General features: G+C 39.1%; 1 protein-coding gene across 3 annotated transcripts in view; it reads left to right on the top strand.

Moving 5' to 3' along the window:
* The window catches only part of LOC112044590 (uncharacterized), a 65,594-nt gene that overhangs the window by 30,508 nt on the left and 11,471 nt on the right, over positions 1-23,615 (top strand). Inside the window, exons 4-11 of one of the 3 annotated variants that reach the window (XM_052887459.1) lie at positions 6,899-7,085; positions 9,592-9,801; positions 16,223-17,527; positions 18,276-18,396; positions 18,488-18,620; positions 19,183-19,501; positions 20,460-20,579; positions 23,489-23,545. In XM_052887459.1, coding sequence (XP_052743419.1) covers positions 6,899-7,085; positions 9,592-9,801; positions 16,223-17,527; positions 18,276-18,396; positions 18,488-18,620; positions 19,183-19,501; positions 20,460-20,579; positions 23,489-23,545 — 2,452 coding nt within the window. Of the gene's footprint in view, positions 1-6,898; positions 7,086-7,280; positions 7,404-9,591; positions 9,802-16,222; positions 17,528-18,275; positions 18,397-18,487; positions 18,621-19,182; positions 19,502-20,459; positions 20,580-23,488; positions 23,546-23,615 lie in introns of those variants that run through there. The other 2 variants (XM_052887461.1, XM_052887460.1) reach the window with 2 other exon arrangements.

Below are 23,615 nucleotides of genomic sequence, written 5' to 3'. Positions count from 1 at the left end.
CGCTTGATGTTATCGGTCCAACTAGCAGGTCGACCAATACCGCGATTTCCGGTGCGCAGTCTCCTAGAACCTTGTAAATCAGCGTCCATCTCTTTCAACTATTTGCCGAAGGCTCATACTAGGTAGAGGTTTTTGATGACCTCTCTCTCTGGTGCTGGTGGCAGTGCTGCGGTTCTTAACGGAGAAGACTTGGGTTCAGTTGGGGAATTTTATATTATCTGAAGTTGTTTAGTTCTGGTCTGATTGTAGACATTGTGCGAGGCGACTCGCTACCCTACCGGCAAAGACGTACAGCTAAGCGCTCGGGTACGATGCTGCGTTATAACCGATCGAGATATTGGTAGAATGAACCTCTTCTAAGTGCGTCCACTAATCCGCGTCGTACGGATCTACTGTAAAATTAAAAATCCGTTTAATGCGATGCATCCGATACGCACAATGCGCATGTGTGAACGCCTATAGACTGCATCGTCACTGTTAAACATCAGGTAAGAGCCTAGTCGTAGGCTAACTAGGCCCATTAAAAAATATAGATACATATATATCACATCACTATCACACTTCACACTATCACACCAATATAATAAAGGCGAAAGTTTGTGTGTAAGTATGTTTGTTCCTGTTTTACGCTGCGGCTACTGAAGCCATTTAGCTGAAATGAGATGGTCCAAAATTGTATGGAGCCCAGGTCCAGTCATTGTACCCTAGCGGAAAAAAAAGAAAATATTTTATTTAACTATTTTTGATTATACAAATCTACGAGTTTACTTTAATTCTTTCGAAATAATATTCAATATCTCCCAAGAAATGCAACACTATTATGGGTAATAATGGCGGATTGATGACGTTTTCAATGCAGTAATCGATTTGACGTTTGCTGTCAATTGTCATAGTGGCTATACGGGCGCCATCTTGATATAACACAAAAACTTGGGTTTTAATTTCATTTATTTCTTTTTATTTAGTTACATTTATTCACGTTAATAAATTTTAATAAGATCCTTGTATTTTAAAAATTTTAATGATACGAGGTACAAGAGTGGACCTGAAATGCACCATCTCCTTTGGAATGGAAATGGATTTTACTCTGGATTAACACATATGCTACTTTTCGTTCCGGAAAAATCCCGCGGGATTTGTGAAAAACTTAATTCCGCGGACGAAGTCGCGGGCGTCCGCTAGTTTTTTTTAATAAAACACATTTTTGATACACCGTTGATATGACATGTACAAGTAGATTGTAGACGTTTAAAATAAATTACCTTTCTTCGCATCGTCATAACTGGAAATGTTATATATTTTTAGCTCGTGTTATTGTAATATTCGTACGTTGTAAGTACTTTCCTACACGATGCTCTACACGTACACAATTGCCAACGGAGTACCGTTAACGGAAGTTATGTCATGCATAACAAAGATTTCGTGATTTTGTTCCGTCTAGCGCGTATCAAAAATAAATCTAATGTATCATTTATGGTAATTTACTTGGAGAAAAATTACGTATGATAATTTGTCTTCCCAAAATAGGGTACCGTTTGTGGTGGCTCGCGTATTTATGTTCGTTACATAAAAGGATTGCTATTTTGGGCTACAATTGTGTTTGTACAAATTCAATGTTGCTTTAAGACTTGACTGACATGGACGGAGTTTAGTTATGTTTTAGTCCTTATACTGAGCTGTTACACGAGTGGGTACGACAACAGGTGGGCGGTAATCGAACCTGGGACTTATTTGATTTAAGATCGTCCGTCTACATAACCGTGGAGCTATTGTATTGTACCATTGCTTTAAATTATATCAACCCATTTGAAAACGCCTGTTACAATACATTTTTATAGTAATAAAGGTTTAATTATAAAATATTTTCCAAGTAGATGGTATTACGAATCTGTATTAGAGGAGGAATTTTTCATATTGCACAACCCTTACTTATAGTGCTTATCCTAGCTAAAACCGTAGTGCACGCCACCGATTACTGCAATTAATTAGTAATTTCTAAGCTCTCTGTTAGGCTGAGAAAGAAAAAGAGGCGTTTGCCCAGTTGTGAAATATTAATTAAGTTAACGATGTTAATGATCCGATAACAGTTACTACTGCCAAATTCAGACATAAAATGCCGTTCTTTAAAAATATTAACTCGCTTATACTTGAAAATTATACAAACAAAAAGTTGCGGAAAATTTTTGAATTTTATTGTAGGTCAATCTGGTATAAATATTTTATTATTTTTAAACATTTATATATACTCGTATAACAGCTGAGATAAGTATTGCATATAGATAACTGAAATTAAATAAGTTTATTAAGATTAAATAAGTTGCATAATTGTTTTTTTTGTATAGTTTTATATATGATATACTCTAATTATCACTTAATCTCTTACAATATAAAATGGAAACTATGTGTTACATTACTGTTGGCGGTTCATCTCTTTGAAGCTATGACGCCAAAACTGTTGAGAAGTACACGAAACGAGCACTTAAGTACGTCTTCACCTACCTGTAGGCGGCAAGAATTACGTCACATTTTCAAAGTTACGTCACATTAAGATGGAGATGTGCTCAACAAAGAGCAGTATACGAGTAGTTTGACGTGAGAGGAGGCGGGGGTCTAGCTCCGTGACGTCATAAATATGATACTTAGCATACGCCCGCGACTTCGACCTTTACGATTTGAATATTAAAGAATAGCCTTTATTCAGTTTCCCCAACTAATTTCCAGTCCTAATGTATAACACGAAGTAGGTATGAGTCTCACAGGAGATGCCCTTACCGAGGGACCCGTCTACCTGTTCTTCTAGTCTTTGGTTTCTTAATTCTGGCAAAGCTTCTGTGGTCGTCCACATATCCTGATGATGCTGCTGCGGGTCCATCTATGTTTGAGGAAATAATTAAAAAATATGGTAAATCGTTAAAGACGAGATTACTAACTAAATTTTTTTCGCACCACACAGATCCGCATCGTACGCATCGCATCAAACGGATTTTAGTCATCTTTGTATAAAAAGTCATACAAGTGCGTCCTGATCCGCATCGTACGCATCGCATTAAACGGATTTTAGTATTCTTTGTATAGAAAGTCATCAAAGTTTACTTATTCGCATCGTACGGATCGCATCAAACGAATTTCATCTATCGTAAAATTAAAAATCCGTTTGATGCAATGCGTTCTGTAGTGTGGACGCCTACCAAAAGGCGCTTAAGTAAAAATACATATGTAATAGGTATGTATAGGTAAAGACATTATGTATATATCGCGTGATACATAGAAACTAGTAAAAGTTATAAAAGTCCTCGTTTTACTTTTTAATTGATTAATGATAGACATCGGATAACGGTTCAACAATTGTTGTAACGTCGCTTAACGGCTTGAGTGAGTCTGAATTCAACGTCGTTTTTTTCTTCTTTACGTACTTATAAAGTAGCATGGTTGTATCAGGCTTTTATTTATGTACTAGCAGATGCCGCGCGGTTTCACCCGCGTGGTTCCCGATTCCTTTGTAATACGGGGATAAAATATAGCCTATAGCAGTAGGCTAGTAGCTTCCCAACAATGAAAAAAATTTCAATTCGGTTAAGTAGTCCCAGAGCTTATTTAAAACATACAAGCAAACAATCAATTCTCTCCTCTTTACAAATTGAAAGTCATGAACTTTATCAATACATAATATAAAACAAAATCCACCACCGCGTCTGTCTGTCTGATTCTCTATTTGTTCACGTTAAACTCGAAACTAGTAACCACTGAAAGGATTCTCATGTGGTTTTCAAAAAATAAATAGATAGAGCGTCAAGGTTTCGTGTAAATCGGTCGAAATGTGACGTTAGTTGTTGAAAGTGTCTAAACGTGAAGCTAACCGGAGCTTTCAAAAACTCAGCCTAATATTCGAAATATAACTAAACTATCCATGGATGTTAGTGGTTCAAAATTTAAACTTTTTAAGTTGTGGATTTTACATGTTCAAAATAAAACTTGATGTTATTAACAAGTGTTAGATGCCCATCACTAGACGTGTAATTAGTGCTACTGTATACAAAATAACACAAAAACATGGTTCCCATAGCTATTGTACCATTGTTAATGTTTATTATAAGAGAACACTTCTTTCTGGATTAATGTAAATACATAAATGTCTTACATTACTTAACTTTTTATTGTAAAACGTGTTTCCAATAGTTTTCTTGGGTTTTAATCGAAACTGGTATTTGTAATGCAACGGTTAATTTATAACTATTAATATGTACATTATTTAATATTTATGTTAAACATATACGTTTCTTGTTTTGTTATAATATAAAATACACTTGGTTAGTTTGTCGTATTCATTATTACAGAGAATTCTTGTTTTATAAGCAACGTTATTGACTGGCATAATAAAAGGTGAATAATGGAATTTCGTTTTCAAATACTTAAACGCCGTGGATTCTAAGTTAGAGAATGTTTGTGGAACCTTGATATAACTTTAGCTAGCTTTAAAAATTTTAAGGATCTCCTTTCGAGTTTTGTACTTAGTACATTACTACTAATGATTATTTTTATACTACAGAAATGTTAAATGCCTAAAAAATCACCGCAAAAAGTGATCCGAATTTAGCGACTCCACTGCACACATGCACAATTTTGTGTTTATACATTATATAGTTATGCATATATAGTTTTTACACTTTCTAAACATAATACGACATTTTAGACAATATTTAAGTATCATGTGTTTAAATAACTTTCGTTGTTTAATCTAAAATAATATGAAATCGGACAATTACGCACATTTGTCCGCCTTAGTTTCGATGCTCTAGTGCCCTATCTCTAGTATAAAATATCGTTGACTACTACTAATACAAAAATAAAATATATATTATTTTTTTAAATAAAAGCGTTTATTGCTTTCTACTGACCTTGACCGTTTTATAAAAGCTAAAAGTTTTTTACTCTATGCTGCTACCATATGGTCATTGGTCACCAATTATGATGAATATTGGAGGTATGGTATGTGGTTTCAAATAATAATAATAATTAAAATATGGAACTTATCATCCCACTTTACTACAATCTAATTTATGACTAAGACCACGGAATTCATAAACGTCAGCTTTAGCGTTTTCTACACTTAGCTAACCTTTCTTTGTTCTGTGGCGTTCTGTGAATAAGACTCTTATACGAGTAAGAAATAAAATTTCTCCATTACAAAATGTTTATTAGTCGTATGAAGACCCAACAACACAGTAATTACCATGTGAATTAGATTAAATATCGATTTCTTCAGCTATAATTGATTCGCATTGTTATAATGCGTCGCTTCATTGGCGACGATACAATTATGCCTACAATAACTCATAATTATAAATAAAGTAATTTCTAACAATAGTATTGAATATATTTTTTGTATTGTTACTGTGTGTGCGATGTTTCATCGCTTAGTAATTTAAATTACATTGCATGTGCAATAATTTATCGATTAGGTAAAAACTAAAAATAAATTGAATTAGTTATTACATGAAAATTAATTTATTTAGTTATTAGGGAATGTTTTTCATCAATTTATTTTGTAACAGTTAATTTTATTATCCTTTATTAGAGCACGTTTACAAAATTATAAAGTCAAGTAGGAATTCCTGTAGGAATACGGATATAAAATATGCCTGTTACTAGGTGATAATGTAGGTTACTAATGGATGAATTACTTTTTAAATTTTTCAGTTAAATCGTAACGAAAAATTAAATCTTACTACTTTATAATATTAGTATAGAAATTGTACACAGTAAGGATTTATCTATCTTTGTGTGAAATATAAATGGTAATTGGTGTTAAAAATAATACATAATATTTATATACATATATACCTAACATATAAATTAGGTTAGGTATAAAATTAAATATGTACAGACGGTAATAAAAAACCTAACCTAACCTAATCCAGTCTAATTTGAAGGTCGAAATTACAATTTTACGAAATTCTATTCGTTTACAGAATAGGTAATAATTATTTCATACGTATACCATTTTGGTTTTCTTAAAATCAGATCAGACGTGAGACAATTTAGAATGTACAAATTGTGGCTTAAACACAAGTTTGTAGTAAATACAACGCTTATACGTTTTAAAATAAAATTAAAATTCAAAAGTAATTATTCTTTAGTTTAGTTTCACTCCTTAATCTTTATTTGCAGTAATTTATTTCTCACAAAAATAATTGTACTGTATTGTTAATTACACACTGTAATTGCTCTATATAAGTTACAAACATAACTTACATTGTAAAATTCGTTGCAAACTGTAATTGCGCTACAGCGCCGAGTACATGCATTCGTATTTGAGTTCGAAATTTCAAGCTTTTTAGGACCAGCGCACACTGGTGGGCGGGGCGGAAATTGAATAGTATAATTATTTTTTTGGGAAAAGTTACCTAACTTACCCTTATAGTTATACAAATAACGGTGACAAAAATACTGGCTGCATCGATTTATTATTTTCTACAATGTTGCCCATATCTAGCGAAGTTGGTGGTATAACACCCTCGCGCCTCGTATATCACATTAGATCGACGGTCTCAGTTATAATTATAAACGTTTGTCTGACCGTTCGTAGTCAAATATTATCACTAAAATCAGCTGACCCGCTTTGTGCAGAGTGTGGACCTGTGGGGGCTAAGTCCGTCTTAGAATGGGCCAATAAAAATAGAATGATGATGATGATGATACTCGTAAAAAGACGCCCTACTGTCTAAGGCCTGGGAGGCCTATACCTTAATCCAAGTGAGCCTGATTGTATTGCATCGTCACTTAATATCAGGATTTTGCAGTGAAGGCCTAATTAGCCGATGACATTTCATTCACTAAATCCAAAAATAATATCCTGTCCACAAGTGTACGATAGGCATTAATCGCGTCGTGTTTCCAGATCCACATGTACCAGCAGTCGATGATGCGCGCCGAGGAGATCCGGCGGCGGCGGCGCGAGGACATGCCCGGCACGCAGACCGCCGTCAACAACATCCTGGCGGCGGCCGCGCGCGAGATGGAGGAGGCGCGCCACGCGGCCCGCAGCGGCGAGCGCGTCGTGGCTAGCATACAGACTGAGCACGAAGGTTGGTGGTGGTAAAGTTGCCAACTCTGCTGGTTGCATTACTTGGATAGTCACCCTCAACAACATCCTGGCGGCGGCCCGCGCGAGATGGAGGAGGCACGCCACGCGGCCCGCAGCGGTGAGCGCGTCGTAGCCAGCATACAGACCGAGCACGAAGGTTGGTGGCGGTAAAGTTGCCAACACTGCTGGTTGCAATATAATCCTTGGCTAGTCACCCTCAACAACATCCTGGCGGTGGCCGCGCGCGAGATGGAGGAGGCGCGCCACGCGGCCCGCAGCGGCGAGCGCGCCGTGGCCAGCATACAGACCGAGCACGAAGGTTGGTGGTGGTAGAGTTGCCAACACTGCTAGTTGCAATATAACCCTTGGCTAGTCACCCTCAACAACATCCTGGCGACGGCCGCGCGAGAGATGGAGGAGGCGCGCCACGCGGCCCGCAGCGGCGAGCGCGTCGTGGCCAGCATACAGACTGAGCACGAAGATTGGTAGTGGTAAAGTTGCCAACACTGCTGGTTGCAATATAACGCTTTTTTTCTCTCGCTGGGAAATGCATCGCATTGCGCATCCCTCCTGAAGGTGTCGCGGAAGAGACTCCACGGCACGCTCTGGAGTGTATGTGGACCCACTAAAACCTAGCGCGGTTCATCGCGGTCTTAGATGAAGCAATAATAGATCGAGTGAGACATTCCACACTACCGCTTCGACGTTATCCATAAGAGCTAAAAAAACTTAGAGAAGAGAACCAACCAAAAACGAAAAAGCCCGAAATCAAGTAAGAACAGAAAAGAAAATTTCCTGTCTTTCCTAAGTGGGTTGCATTATAACTCTTGGGTAGTCACCGCCAACAACATCCTGGTGACATGCGACAAGAAATAAAAATGAAAGAATTTTCAAAATTGACGACTTTGAGTATTCGCTTGTTTACGTAACATTACCATGCAGACAAATATTTTTATTAACACAATTGTATTTTTTGTTTTTGACCTTGTGTTACAATTATCATTAGTCATTACATTGATTAATTGTCTATATATTCCACCAGTAGTGATTATATTTAAGTGTATTTTAAATTTAAATTGGTTTTGACAATGAAAAATTACTAAATATTTCGCCACATTCCATTTATTTAAAAGGGTTTAAATACCTATTATTATTTGTGTTATTCCTTCAAATGCGCTAGGCATTGTGTCAATTTTGACTGCATTAACAACAGGCGAGATGGCAGTCATGCACTGACTTGACGTCCAATGAAAGAAGCCTCAGAAAATAGCGTAATAGAAAGGAAATAAGCCTATTAGTCTATGTGTAGTGCCTACTGAAATCAAAGCATTTGTACACGCCACTGACCAAAATCTATTTTAGTGACTTTTTTAAAACTATCGTCTGATAGTTTGACGTACAAAATGCGGGTTCGTTTCACTTAACGTCGAAGCTAATTAAGAAGCTATTTCTCAAATTATTGGGGATAATAAATATCAAGAGATAGTTCTTTACAATTAAAATAAATTGATAGAACAACTCAGGCGTAAATATTACTGCCAAAGAAATGTGTTTAACTAATTAAAGTTTTGTTTTTATTCATGACCCCCGATTTTAATTTTATAAGAGATCTCCAGTGATTCGTCAATGTTCTCGAAAAATTTTTTTTTGTTTAAAAAATTGTGTGTCGTTTGTTTATTTTTGAAAGTCTGTTACTTTAGATGCAGCGTTAAGGTCAAAGGTTAAGGTGTATAGACAAGCGTTTAGACATATTTCGTGAAGAAAAATAGACGAAATGTCAACCAATGGCGGAATATTCCCAGTCCCATCTCTTTTGTTTCAACACAACGAAAGAGATGGCGATATTTCCGGTTGCGCTGCTATTAGTTGACATTTTTTGTCCATTTCGCCTTCCCAATAAAGGGGCAGGTCTGGTCTTGTAGCGGGTCGATAAAATAGGCTGATAATGACAATATAGTCAATATTAATTTAATTCGAGCATTTTCGAATCGTCAGGTATATTATAAGATGATGGTGATAACAATTAGTCGAAAACTTAAAATTACGAGGGTTCCAAACGCGCCATTACAGCACATAATCCGGTCAATTTAAACATTCGAAGTTACATAAATTTCCACCAAGCTGAATATGGGTAAGATTGTATAAAATATCATTAAAAATAAAATCTGAAAGTTCCCCATCTTTCCCCTGTAAGGAAAAAAAAATGAGTTTTTCGCGATTATCAGCTAAACGGTAAGTTTTATCATAAAAAACCTGAGACAAAATTGTAGATCATAAAATTATCTACAAAAAAATTATTAATTAAAATAATTTTTTTTCCTTACAGGGGAAAGATGGGGAACTATCAAATTTTGTTTTTAATGATATTTTAAATAATCTTACCGATTTTCAGCTTGGTGGGAATTTAGGTAACTTTACTCTTATTTTTTGGTTTAATTTGACCGGACTAACAGCTACGGATACTATGTGAAATGATGTCAATGGTTACCAACTGAATATGCTTACAGCAGCAGCAATGGCCACAGCATCAGAGGTGGTAGCAGCTGCCGTAAAACGCGACATGCAGACATCAGAAGAAGACAGGCCGAAGAAGCGTGTCTCCATCATGTCACCTGATGATGAGAAACTGCGCACCAAGAAGAAGACCATGACCGTTCGCTTCCAGGACGACAACGTTATTAAGACTGAGGAACGCCCCAACAAAATCACCTCGCCTGGTGAGTATTTTTTTTTTATTTATTCTTTACAAGTTAGCTACAATCTCACCTGGTGATGATGCAATCTAAGATGAAAGCGGGCTCTGTTAAGAGGTGGATGAAAATCCACATCCCTTTCAGTTTCTACATGACATCGCACCGGAATGCTTGACGGTACGTCTTTTCCAGTAGGGTGGTAACTAGCCACGACGACATGTGACTTTTTTACCCGACTGCGTCAGAAGGAGGGTAATGTTTTTCAAGCGTATGTATGTGTGTATGTATGTCCATTTCTCTGGCACGCCCTGAAGCCCAAACTGTGTCATTAAGTTTTTCAGAACTGTGGTAGTGACATAGGCAATATTAATTTTAAAAATGCCGCTTATAAGAGTAAAAAGGGTGGGGGTGGGTAAGAAATATATAGTACGAAAAAATACTATATTTTCAACACTGATATCTAAGAAACAAAATTTTCATTTTAAATCTTAATGAACATTAGTTTTTGACAGATGCAATAGCGTCTAGCCTATCCGAACTTGTCTATCTTACTGGGTTCCAAACATTAAACAAACAAATTGAAAAAAAAATAGCATTTGTTTTTCAAAAATTTACAAATCAGATGTGAACAAGCATATGACATTCTTATTTCAGACAAATAAATCTTGAAAAATGCAACAAGAGTAAATAAATATTGCTTTTTTAAAATTTGCTTATTCCTTAAAATACTAAGTTTATTTCATTAAAGCGTAAGTACTATATTTTTTATAGCTAAACCTGTAAAATACTATATTTATCTGAAAAAATGTTGCCAACCCTAAGCACCACCGACTTCCCAACTCTGGGCTCAGAATTTTCAGAAAAAAGAAAGAAAGTCCTCTCTTCCCTGGACTCTACTTTGGGTAGCCTTAAATAGTTTTAAACATTTTTTAAATATTTTATTCAAGTTCATTCATGTCATTCAGATTTTGTTTAGATTAAACTTTGTTTAGACAAATTTTGTTTAGTGGCTCCCGTTCCCGTCGGCATTAGGGGATAGATAGCCTTCCTCGATAAATGGGCTATCTAACACTGAAAAAATTTTTCAAATCGGACCAGTAGTTCCTGAGATTAGCGCGTTCAATCAAACATAAACTCTTCAGCTTTATAATATTAGTATAGATATGTATTTGACAACCTCACGTTAGGCTGGTTTTACAGTCACGCGTTTCGGCAGCGCCGTCGGAGCGCGCGCGCTCGGATATGTATTGGGGTATTAGTAGCGTTTCAAATTCGCGCGCTTGAGCAGCGCCGTTCGTTGAACGCGTCCTATTCGCGCGACGCGGTCGAAGCGCGCGCCGCTCGTGCGCTTCTACGGCCATTGTGCGTTTTAGTCTCACGCCGTTGAGACGTGCCGTTAGGTACTGTTGTGTACAAAATGAATCACGTAAATCAGAGAAAGATGTTACGTGTTCGCCTCTCAGTAACCTTGTAGCGTTATAAGGATCAACACCTACTGTTCTTCGACGTTTTTGTTGCCTTTTTTTCCATAAAAAGTAAATAGCCAGTACTCTAACCGCATTGCCGTTCATTTTGTATCTGTTTGTACACGAATGTCTCACAGCAGCGAAACGCGCCGTACTAATTGAGGAGCGCCGTACTAGTTGGTGCACCGCTGTTCAAACGCGCGCTGTCCAACAGCGCGCTGTCCAACGGCGCGTCTAGCGGCGTGACTGTAAAACCAGCCTTAGACATCCAGACGCATGCTTATAAATGAATCAAACAAAGTTCGTTCACCTAAGTGGGTTACTTTCAATAAACAACGGAAATTTCCACCCGAAATTAGTACCTATAAATATTTTTGCTTAACGATAAATATTTATTTTTATGAAAGGTGTTTTATTATAATTCATACATTTTTTTCTCGGACGATATAAAATATTCAACCTTCAAATTATTACTGGTTCTATTTATTAAATTAATAACAAATTGCAGAATCATTTTTAGAGATTCTCATTATTTAATTTAATTTTTATGTTGTTTTTTTATTCGATCTGTTGATAATAAATCTAATTTTAGGATACACAAGGCGATCAAACATGTTTTTAATTAACTAATTAAATGTATTTTTTTTTTATTATTTTTCAACGCAATCGTAAAAATAATTGTTTTTTATTTTATTGCTAATAAATAATTTATTTTAAATTCAGGTACCTATTGGCTTCCAATTGAGTACATTTCGGGTCGCTATTTCTTGGTTTAGCCTTTATTTAATAACTTTAAAACATCGAATTAGAATAAAAATATCAAAGACTAAAAGAAGAAGATAGACAGCGTGTAAGTTAAGCTACTCTTGCGTGTAAACATTTTTTTTTTCACTTTTTTCCATTTAGAAAGGTTTTACGTGTATGCAAACCTTTGCGACAATAGGTTGAGTAGTAGTGTGAATGCGTTAAAACTCATTTTTGTTGGCCGAAATAAAATTTTCTCTTCTCCGGGGGCTTAGTCATCATCATCATTCATTATCATCATCATATCAGCCGATGGACGTCCACTGCAGAACATAGGCCTTTTGTAGGGACTTCCATACATCACGATACTGAGCCACCTGCATCCGGCGAAACCCTGCGATTCGCTTGATGTCAGTTCACCTGGTGGGGGGTGTTTATCAACACTACGCTTTCTAGTGCGGGGTCGCCATTCCAGCACTTTGGGACCCCAACCTCCATCGGCTCTTCGAGCTATGTGCCCCGCCCGCTCGCGACTATGCCAAGAATGTCAAAGATTAGCCCTCGCAAACAGAAAGACCATTAAAAAAAAATTTAAAAAAGCTCGTCTCTGCTTTGGTATCCTGAGAATTTCCTCTACGTTATCCCTATAATCTGTGTCATTTGTTAAAAAATACAATTCTCAATTTAAAAAATCATGAGAATTTATTATTATTAAACGAATCCCAAAATAATAATAAAAGTGTTATAATAAAAGGCAATTTGAAACGACTTATGCTCATAAATATGTATGAAATGTATTCGGTTTTGTACCGATAACTGGTATACATACAGATTGGAATACAATAATAATATTTATAAATTATTAATAAGTGAACACAGTCCACTTTATCTGATAAATTAAATATGTTTATTACTAATTGGATTTCATGGATTTCATAATAATACAATACTGATTAAATTAGAATAAAATTAAATAGAAGTTCGCGATGTATAAGTAACTATAGATGACGCCGCGCGGTTTCACCCGCGTGGTTTGCGTTCCTGTAGAAATACGGGGATAATATATAGCATTCCTCTATAAAATTGGCTATCTAACACAGAAAGAATTTTTCAAATCGGACCAGTAGTTCCTGAGATTAGCTTTTTCAAACAAAGATACAAACTCATCAGCTTTTGTAGATGTGGAAACCTGTACATTCAAAGTTTTAACTTTAAATATTTTTATTGAAAAAAAATTCAACCGATGTCAAAAACGTACCTACTGAACTAAAAAACGAAAAACAACATATTATGTTTTATCTGCTGATCCGTTTGAAAGCAGTTCGTTATCATCAACCCATATTCGGCTCACTGCACGGCTTGAGTCTTCTCTAGGTATATATAATAGGTCACCACGCTGGCCCAATACGGATTGACAGACTTCACACACGCAGAGAATTAAGAAAATTCTCTAGTATGCAGGTTTCCTCACGATGTTTTTCCTTCACCGTTTGAGACACGTGATAATTTCTTGCACACAACTGAAAAGTTGAAGATGCATGCCCCGGACCGGATTCCAACCCACACCGAAATTGGAGGCAGGTCATATCCACTGGGCTATCACGAGTCCTAACCTGTAATATGTTTTTATACCGAAAAATCTATGATTAGTAGAAACGATTTTCGGACAAAGCCACTGACGTCCGCTAGTAAATAGATACAGAAACACAATCCTTGTTATTATAGATGACGTAGTTAGTTTGTGCGCGCGGCCGACACAACAATGGAACGGTCTCAAGACAATAATTTAGTGTAATTTCCTTTCACGGCTTACAATTTAATAGCCGAGTATCCGCCTGTAAGTTGATACTCGCTATATAAATGGCCGGGATGTCGTCATATTTTTAAATTTACCTACTTTGTAATAAATAATACAGCTTCTTCCGCGGTCTTTTCCAGTTGTATGTGACTTTTTTTTTTAATTAAACGACTAACGGTCGCTCGGGACTTGGATCGCGTGGATTATTTTGAATCGAGACCTTCTTGGTTGGTTACTGTTTTATGGCATACTAGCGTATGTCCGCGACTTCGTCCGCGTGGAATTCAGTATTTCACAAAAAAAAATCGGAATAAAAAGTAGTATATGTGTTAATACAGGCTATAATCTACATCTGTTTCAAATTTGAGTTAATTCGATTCAGTAATCGCGGCGTGAAAGAGTAGCAAACATTCATACTATCATAATTATCAGTTTTTTTTGCAAATCTCGAAAATCCATGAGAGTAAAATCTATTTCCATTCCAAATTTCAGCCAAATCTGTTCAGTATTAGCGGCGTTAAAGAGTAACAAACATCCAAACATAGAAACTTTAAATAGGATTCAAATAATTTATCTCTACTGTATCTACTTAAAGCCGTGATAGCCTAGTGGATATGACCTCTGTCTCCTAGTTCGGAGGGTGTAAGTTCGAAATGTGCTTTTAAAGAAATTAAATATTACGTGTCACAAACGGTGAAGGAAAACATAGTGATGATATAATTCGTCCTGTATATTAATTATTATAGATAATTTGAAAAAAATAATATATTTTTATGAGCTTTATTTAAAAAAAAAATCTCAATTTTGTAGTCCAGTTTCATAGTTTTTACACTATCAAAGCGAGTGATGATGTAAACGTTAAATTGTAAAATTCTGAATAACTAATTAAAATAGGTAATAAACAACACGCAATAATTACATTGTTTTTTTATTAAATTACATCGTGCAATGAGTGAATAGGAAGTGTAGTGTAGTGTATTTATATTTACTAATGTGTTTTAAATAACTTTGTAACATTCAGTGCAATTTATAAAAACAATGACGAGGTTACACTAGAATTCATTACACGTATAATATAACACGTACTTCTCTACAATTAATCGAAGATAAACATGACAACCGCAAGAGTTTACAGAACGTGAAAAATATTTTAGCAATACGCATAATATGTTAATTATTATTTTTACCTGCTAGCCTATTCACTATTTTTGTCGTTATTATCAACCTATTGAAATAAACATCAAATCAATTGACAAAATATCATCTACATACCAGTAAGCACCGTATTACGTTTTGTTACGTAGATTCTCAATTTCGTATATTATGTCAACTAGCATAAGTACGTCAAAGATAGTGAAGCCTACTGGCTCTTCTACGTATATATACATATACATTATCCATTGATGCAATGCTCTTGCATGCGGCTTGTCTATACTTTGCCGATTACCATAGGCTATATTTTATACCCGTTTATATTACGGGACGCAGGTGAAACTGGGGCGTCTACTAGCAAATAAAGGCATTAATTGATGGCTATATTTAGTAGAGTGCAAATTAGTGCTCTAATTTTGTTAATGAATTACTATTAACTATGTAATTAGTAAGATGTTTTAATTTTTTAAAAATCTATAATATACATAATATCCCACCGATATAGAATAATTCTCTGCCGCGTGCATACTGCATTTAACATTACTATATTACTTTTATGGTTAATTAGTAACATTCCTCTCTAAGAAATAATAATAAGTTGACTAATCGTAGTATTCGTATATGATGAAAGCCGCATCTTGAAGCTTTTGCGGCGCGTCTAGTAATGTGCGACGAACATAACAGATCTTATTTTATGATGATTGAGCAAGCACTTTCTAAAACAATTGCTAACAATTGCCAGCTAGGTAGGTCCAATGTGAATTGAATAACATACAAATTGATGATCAAATGAGATGTTTAAATGTTGAAATGTTTTACTACTGTACTTATTCGCAAGTAATTCGATTTTTTATGCTGGGGTATGTTTGTTTGACTGCCTAATGGAAAACAAACGCAATAGGGATAAAATCTATACTAAAATTTTAAAGCTGAAAAGTTTGTTTGTTTGCTTGAACGCGCAAATCTCAGGAACTACTTTTTTAGGAAATTAACGGAGACGTGATCGCCTAGTGGATAGGACCTCTGCCTTCGATTCGAAGAGCGTAGCATCGAATCCGGTCCGGGGCATGCACCTCAAACTTTTCAGATGTGTGCATTTTAAGAAATTAAATATCACGTGTCTCAAACGGTGAAAGAAAAACATCGTGAGGTAACCTGCGTACCAGAGAATTTTCTTAATTCTCTACGTGTGTGAAGTCTGCCAATCCGCATTTGGCCAGTGCTCAACAGTGAGCTGAATATGGGTTGTTCATGATGAATGTAATATTGGATGTATTTGTTACAGGGGCGCCAAACGCGAACCACTCGCACGAGCACAAGGAGCCGGAGCTGAAGGCGGGCGGCATCAAGGTGGTGCAGCTCGCCGTGCTGCAGAAGCCGCACACCGCCAACAACGAGCACGACGACTCAGACGGTGAGGTGCTAGTGGCGACGCGCATTCACTCTTTGTTCACTCGGCGGGCTCCGCTACAACTCGCACGAGCACCGGAGCCGGAGCTGAAGGCGGGCGGCATCAAGGTGGTGCAGCTCGCCGTGCTGCAGAAGCCGCACACCGCCAACAACGAGCACGACGACTCAGACGGTGAGGTGCTAGTGGCGACGCGCATTCACTCTTTGTTCACTCGTCGGGCTCCGCTACAACTCGCACGAGCACCGGAGCCGGAGCTGAAGGCGGGCGGCATCAAGGTGGTGCAGCTCGCCGTGCTGCAGAAGCCGCACACCGCCAACAACGAGCACGACGACTCAGACGGTGAGGTGCTAGTGGCGACGCGCATTCACTCTTTGTTCACTCGGCGGGCTCCGCTACAACTCGCACGAGCACCGGAGCCGGAGCTGAAGGCGGGCGGCATCAAGGTGGTGCAGCTCGCCGTGCTGCAGAAGCCGCACACCGCCAACAACGAGCACGACGACTCAGACGGTGAGGTGCTAGTGGCGACGCGCATTCACTCTTTGTTCACTCGGCGGGCTCCGCTACAACTCGCACGAGCACCGGAGCCGGAGCTGAAGGCGGGCGGCATCAAGGTGGTGCAGCTCGCCGTGCTGCAGAAGCCGCACACCGCCAACAACGAGCACGACGACTCAGACGGTGAGGTGCTAGTGGCGACGCGCATTCACTCTTTGTTCACTCGTCGGGCTCCGCTACAACTCGCACGAGCACCGGAGCCGGAGCTGAAGGCGGGCGGCATCAAGGTGGTGCAGCTCGCCGTGCTGCAGAAGCCGCACACCGCCAACAACGAGCACGACGACTCAGACGGTGAGGTGCTAGTGGCGACGCGCATTCACTCTTTGTTCACTCGGCGGGCTCCGCTACAACTCGCACGAGCACCGGAGCCGGAGCTGAAGGCGGGCGGCATCAAGGTGGTGCAGCTCGCCGTGCTGCAGAAGCCGCACACCGCCAACAACGAGCACGACGACTCAGACGGTGAGGTGCTAGTGGCGACGCGCATTCACTCTTTGTTCACTCGGCGGGCTCCGCTACAACTCGCACGAGCACCGGAGCCGGAGCTGAAGGCGGGCGGCATCAAGGTGGTGCAGCTCGCCGTGCTGCAGAAGCCGCACACCGCCAACAACGAGCACGACGACTCAGACGGTGAGGTGCTAGTGGCGACGCGCATTCACTCTTTGTTCACTCGGCGGGCTCCGCTACGAGCAACTCGCACGAGCACAAGGAGAGTTCTTCAGCGACGAAATTATCAGTCGGTAACGGTCGTCGTCATCAACCCATATTCGGCTCACTGCTGAGCTCGAGTCTCCTCTCAGAATGAGAGGGGTTAGGCCAATAGTCCACCACGCTGGCCCAATGCGGATTGGCAGACTTCACACACGCAGAGAATGAAGATAATTCTCTGGTATGCAGGTTTCCTCACGATGTTTTCCTTCACCGATTGAGACACGTGATATTTAATTTCTTAAAATGCACACAACTGAAAAGTTGGAGGTGCATGCCCGGGACCGGATTCGAACCCACACCCTCCGGAATCGGAGGCAGAGGTCATATCCACTAGGCTATCACTGCTCTTACGGTAACGGTATGGCACACCAAATAAGAGGAACTCGGTCGGGTCAACTCGGCGGTCGGGGCATTGTACACTTACTTGCGGGTCGTGTAACGCGTCGCATGTTGTTATGCTGGTGATGTGTCAGGGGCAACGGGAAAAACCTTACGAGAGGGTTCAAACGATCGTTCCGCAGGTGTGTCGATACACTAAGCGCGCCCGTGACTCGACTATCTCTATTAAGGGACTGACTGGTTGGACACTAATAACTTAAATACGCTTAATAGTCTAATTTTGTGCAGTCTTTGCCAGATTATAATGTTTTGTGTTTTTACGTTACAGAGAAAGGCAAACACGTCATGGACGATGACGAGGAAACAGACTCAAGCGGTTCCATATCAGACTCCGGAGCCAACGAGTCGCAGGACGGCCGGCCGCACGTGTGCGACGTTTGTGACGTCAGGTAACCTTACAAGAGAAGAAAAATGATTCTTACGAGCATTAAACTAATTTGAAGAGGCCGTACAAACTAATGTTAATTTTATATTGCACAGATTCGCGCGTTCGTCACACCTTTCGCGGCACCGACTGACGCACACGGGCGAGCGGCCCTTCACGTGCGGCGGCTGCGGGCGCTCCTTCGCGCGCTCCGACAAGCTGCGCGTGCACACCAAGATCTGCGAGAGGGTGAGTGTTCACTTGTTGTGCGTCACAGTGCGGCACCGACTGACGCACACGGGCAAGTGGCTCTTCACATGTGGCGACTGCGGGCGCTCCTTCGCGCGCTCCGACAAGCTGCGCGTGCACACCAAGATCTGCGAGAGGGTGAGTGTTCACTTGTTGTGCGTCACAGTGCGGCACCGACTGACGCACACGGGCAAGTGGCTCTTCACATGTGGCGACTGCGGGCGCTCCTTCGCGCGCTCCGACAAGCTGCGCGTGCACACCAAGATCTGCGAGAGGGTGAGTGTTCACTTGTTGTGCGTCACAGTGCGGCACCGACTGACGCACACGGGCGAGCGGCCCTTCACGTGTGGCGACTGCGGGCGCTCCTTCGCGTGTTCCGACAAGCTGCGCGTGCATACCAAGATCTGCGGGAGGGTGAGTGTTCATTTGTTGTGCGTCACACTGCGGCACCGACTGACGCACACGGGCGATTGTTTTTTAATTTGTTATTTATGCAAAGATTGTTGACTATACAGCCTAACTATTGCTGACTTTGAATAACATTAAATTATTGTTTTTCCAGGAGGATCCAACAGTGGATATGCAAAATGAGGCTGTAGTGAAACGCGAAAACAACTCTGAAGTGATGTCCGGGATGGTACGAACCACGCACAGAGAGTCCGGCCATCTTGTTTTTACCCCCAGCGGTGACGTCATGCTGCCCCCTCGGGCGGGCAACCCGGTGGTACTCAACACGACCTTGGAACCCGTCAGAAATGAGATCAACCAGGGGGACTTAGTGGATCCCCCTCGTAGGGGCCGCGGCCGACCCAGGAAGACTCCCTTGCCACTCACTCCTAAGATCAAGAAAAGGAGGGGACGACCTCCCAAAACATCCCTAGGTGAGTTTACACGTCTTACACAGAAAAAAGAATGATTCAGATAAAAGTGCTACGATTAAAATGGAATACTTACTTATACAGAAATAAGAAATACTCTGATCCTTTATCCTCTGATCCTGAACCTTATTACCTTAAATATAAGGTCGATAGCCTTTCATATGTTAAACTACCAGAAGCGGGGCTGTCAAAGTACGCTAAGCCTGCATATCTGCCCATGGAGCTCACTGCAGAACATAGGTCTTTGGTAGGGACTTCCAAACATCACGATCCTGAGCCGCCTACATTCAGCGAATCCCTGCAACTTGCTTGATGTCGTCAGTCCACCTGGTGGGGTGTCGACCAACACTGCGCTTTCTAGTGCGGGGTCGCCATTTCAGCACCTTGGGACTCTAACGTCCATCGGCTCCTCGAACTATGTGCCCTGTCCATTGTCACTTCAGCTTCGCAACTCGTTGAGCTATGTCGGTGACTTTAGTTCTACGGATCTCCTCATTATTGAATCGATCACGCAGTAACTCTCCGAGCATAGCTCGTTCCATTGCCCGCTATGAGACTCTGAGCCTTCTTATGAGGCCCATAGTTAACGACAAAGTCACAGAACCATAGGTCATCACTGGCATCATAATGAGTCGGACAAAACTATTGAGACGTGGGGCTCTGGGCCCCCTTTTGTGTTTCACAGGATATTAATAAAACTATGTTTGTGTAAGGTACAATGTTTTTCTTTTAAGAAAATTAGTCGTCACATCAATGTAATGTGCTGTGTTTTTTAAACAATAGAAGGCTGCTGGTCGCACACCGCGCGTTATTATAAATATATGATGAAACTTGGAGTACACCGAGCCTCACTACACTATGGTCTAGGTCTGACGGTATCCTGGCGGGGCAAATAGGGGGACTATTAGCCCCGCCAGGATACCGTCAGGAGCAATGGCTTATTCCGTCCCCCTGTGAACAGATATGGAGGGCTGCGTGCTGACGAGCGGCGCGGTGCAGGGCGGCGCGCTCGCGTCGCACCAGCTGCTGCTCAAGCGCAAGCGCGGCCGCCCGCCGAAGAACTACTTCATCTCGCGACCCGGTGAGCATATATATAAACTTCATTTTGGGGTATTTTGCATGATTGTCGGTTTTCTGTGATTGGGCGTACAATCGTCTTCTTCATTTTTCTCTATGGTATTGAGACGTGAACCCTAACGCGCTTTCGAGATGTTGTGTATTTACTGGGTTCGATTTCCGGCTGGGCCGATTGAGGTTTTCTTAATTGGTACTGAACTGGCTGGAGTTTCCACTCTAGTGACAAGACGTACCGCCAAGTGATTTAGCTCTCCGGTACGATGTCGTACAGAAACCGAAAGGGGTGTGGATTCTCATCTTCCTAAGTTAGCCCGCTTCCATCTGAGATTGCATCATCACTTACCGTCAGTTGAGACTGTAATCAAGAGCTAACTTATAAAGAATAAAAAAACGAGAGATTAACTACCGTCATATGAGGACTTTGCCGTGAGTCAAGAAGGTGATTGTGCTCTTTAAGCCTAACACCGGCCACATCACTAACCATATTTTGATGTAAGTAAAACTTCTTTACACAATCTTGACGTGGTAGTAAGATGGTGCGTTACGATGAGTGTAATCGGGCGACGCGAACGGACGGTGAGAGGGAGAGCTAAAGAAGTTTTACTTCAGTCGTATGGTCATTCCTATTGCAGTCAGCGCTGTAGACTTGATCGTCAGTGACTGGCATATTATATACGACATAATTATCTAGAGATGAACGATTGACAAATGTCGACCAATAGCGGCGGAGACGAAAATATCTCTCACTTCTTCGTTACCTGGACGAAAGAGAAAGCGATATTAGAGTTCCTTACCCAAAGGTTAAATTGAACTTAACTTTTTGCGGAATAATTTTTTTAACTTTTTGCGGAATTTTCTTTACTTTTTTCTTTTAAACAACTAGGTCAGCGAGACAGTTACTTAAGTATTATTATAAAAATTTGGTTATTAGATTATTATAATGAAAAATAATTAGGTATAATAATAATTAATAACATAATACTAGAGACTATGGAAGCTTACTTATATTTAAAATCGATTATAACAATTCATATGCAACAAAATAATGCGGAAAATCTAGTCTCTAGATGAGCTATGTATGATGCTGTTAGGATCAATGACTCACGAGGCAATTTATGGTATCACAATGATCTAACATTTTGTCTATTATTCAACAAGCAATTAGAAATCTTAAAATAAATGAACCAAGTTTAAAAATTGCTTGACGAGTTATTATCTTTTTTATTTTTGTTGATTTTTATTATTACAGAGTTTATTGTTTTTTGTGTGTTTGTGTGTGTGTGGCAAATATGTGGCAATATGCGCCTTATTATATTTATACATATATGCGCATTTGCTTTGTTTTTTTTTTCTTTTAACATCGCTCTGATTCATTCATTTGTTTTTTTTAACTTTAATTTCCTGTTATACTTAATCTGGATTTTGTTTAACAATTCTCCAAATTATAAGTAATGCTGTGGACAATATTAATTGATGTAGACAGAAAACAAAAGAATGTTTTAGTTGCGTTTTGTATAGGTTTTGGCGTAGAAAAGTTTTCAGTTGAATGCATACATCAAATTATTACTATAATATAGCTAGATTATTAATAAAAAATTAAGTAAACTTGATTATTATTAGATAATCAAGTAAGCTTAATTATTAGACATTTTCAACGCAAAGATGAGTCAGGTCTCTAGTTCTTGGTAAAAGCGATGTCAAAATGATAATAATAAAAAAACTCATAGAATCCCCTTAAAATCCTTCAACACCATGACTAATATAATTTAGTAAATAAAATAAATAACGATAAATTGACTAGTGCCATGTACATTGTTATACAAATAACAGAATGGCCAAAATATTTTTGCATTGTTTCACGTTTCTTTTTTACTGACTTCAAAAAAGAAGGAGGAGGTTCGACGCGTATATTTTTTAATCTTTGTTAACGCATAACTTCGTCATTTCTTAACCAATTCTTAAAAAATATTTTTTTGTTTGAAAGAGTATACTTCCAAGTCCCATTTACACAAAAAAATAACCGACTTCAAAATCACATAAATAAACTAAAAAGCGAAAAATAACATCGTATGTGCTACCTTCTGATCATTTTGAAGGCGGTGCCAACACAGAGATGCATCAACTAAAGCCGATGATTAAATCATAAACTTTTAGGATTTAAAGACACTTCTTTTCCATGGTTCTTTCAGAAACGGCTTTAATTAAGACGTCACTGGTCTGTTACCGCCTTCAAAGTGATCAGAAGGTAGCGCGTACGATGTTATTTTTCACTTTTTAGTCTATTTTTGTGAATTTGAAGTCGGTTCAATTGTTTTGTTAAAAAGATTTTATACTCTTTTGTGTACCAAGAAAAATATCCAAGACCACTTTTAAAACCAAAATTCGAAAACATTATCTTTTAATTCAAAACATATAAGTAATGGGTCCTTTGTTTTGTTTAATTTATTATAATATTTATTTACCAATTTATTATGTTATCATTTATTTATTGTATTATTATTTATAATTGGCTTATTTTTACCACTTGTTTCTACTAGTAATATTTTTGTATTTAATTTACGTATCTGTCTCCTTTTAATATTTGTCGATGTTTGTTAGAGGCGCTCCGCACGTCTCGATACCGTCCAAACGTCACCTTAATGGCTCCACGGAAGATCAGCGCGGTATCCTTACGGACACTGCAATATGCTGAGTGGTGACCCTTTTAGGATCACATCATGCAAGTTGCAATGTATTTAATTTATTGTTTTTTTTTTCTCTCTTTTCTTTGTATGATGTGTATTCTGAATAAACTTTTCTTTCTTTCTTTCTTTCCCAAGACTTCAGTGTGTTTAGGGAAGGAAAGTTATTACAATGTTGCAAACTTTGCTACGCCAACACTTTTCGTTTATTATTATTTTAATGTTTGTTTAGGTATGGAAATGTCGATACCGATCCAGTACGGGCTAGCCGCAGATATAGCCAAGATTTGTTAGTATAATGTTACAATCAATTATAGCATGGCAACTAAATTTATACATACATATATAAAAAGATTAAT

The sequence above is a fragment of the Bicyclus anynana genome, chromosome 19, assembly GCF_947172395.1.
Source record: "Bicyclus anynana chromosome 19, ilBicAnyn1.1, whole genome shotgun sequence".
NCBI classification, from domain to species: domain Eukaryota; kingdom Metazoa; phylum Arthropoda; class Insecta; order Lepidoptera; family Nymphalidae; genus Bicyclus; species Bicyclus anynana.
The sequence above is the reverse complement of the archived record's forward strand: the minus strand, read 5'-3'. Positions and strand labels throughout refer to the sequence as shown.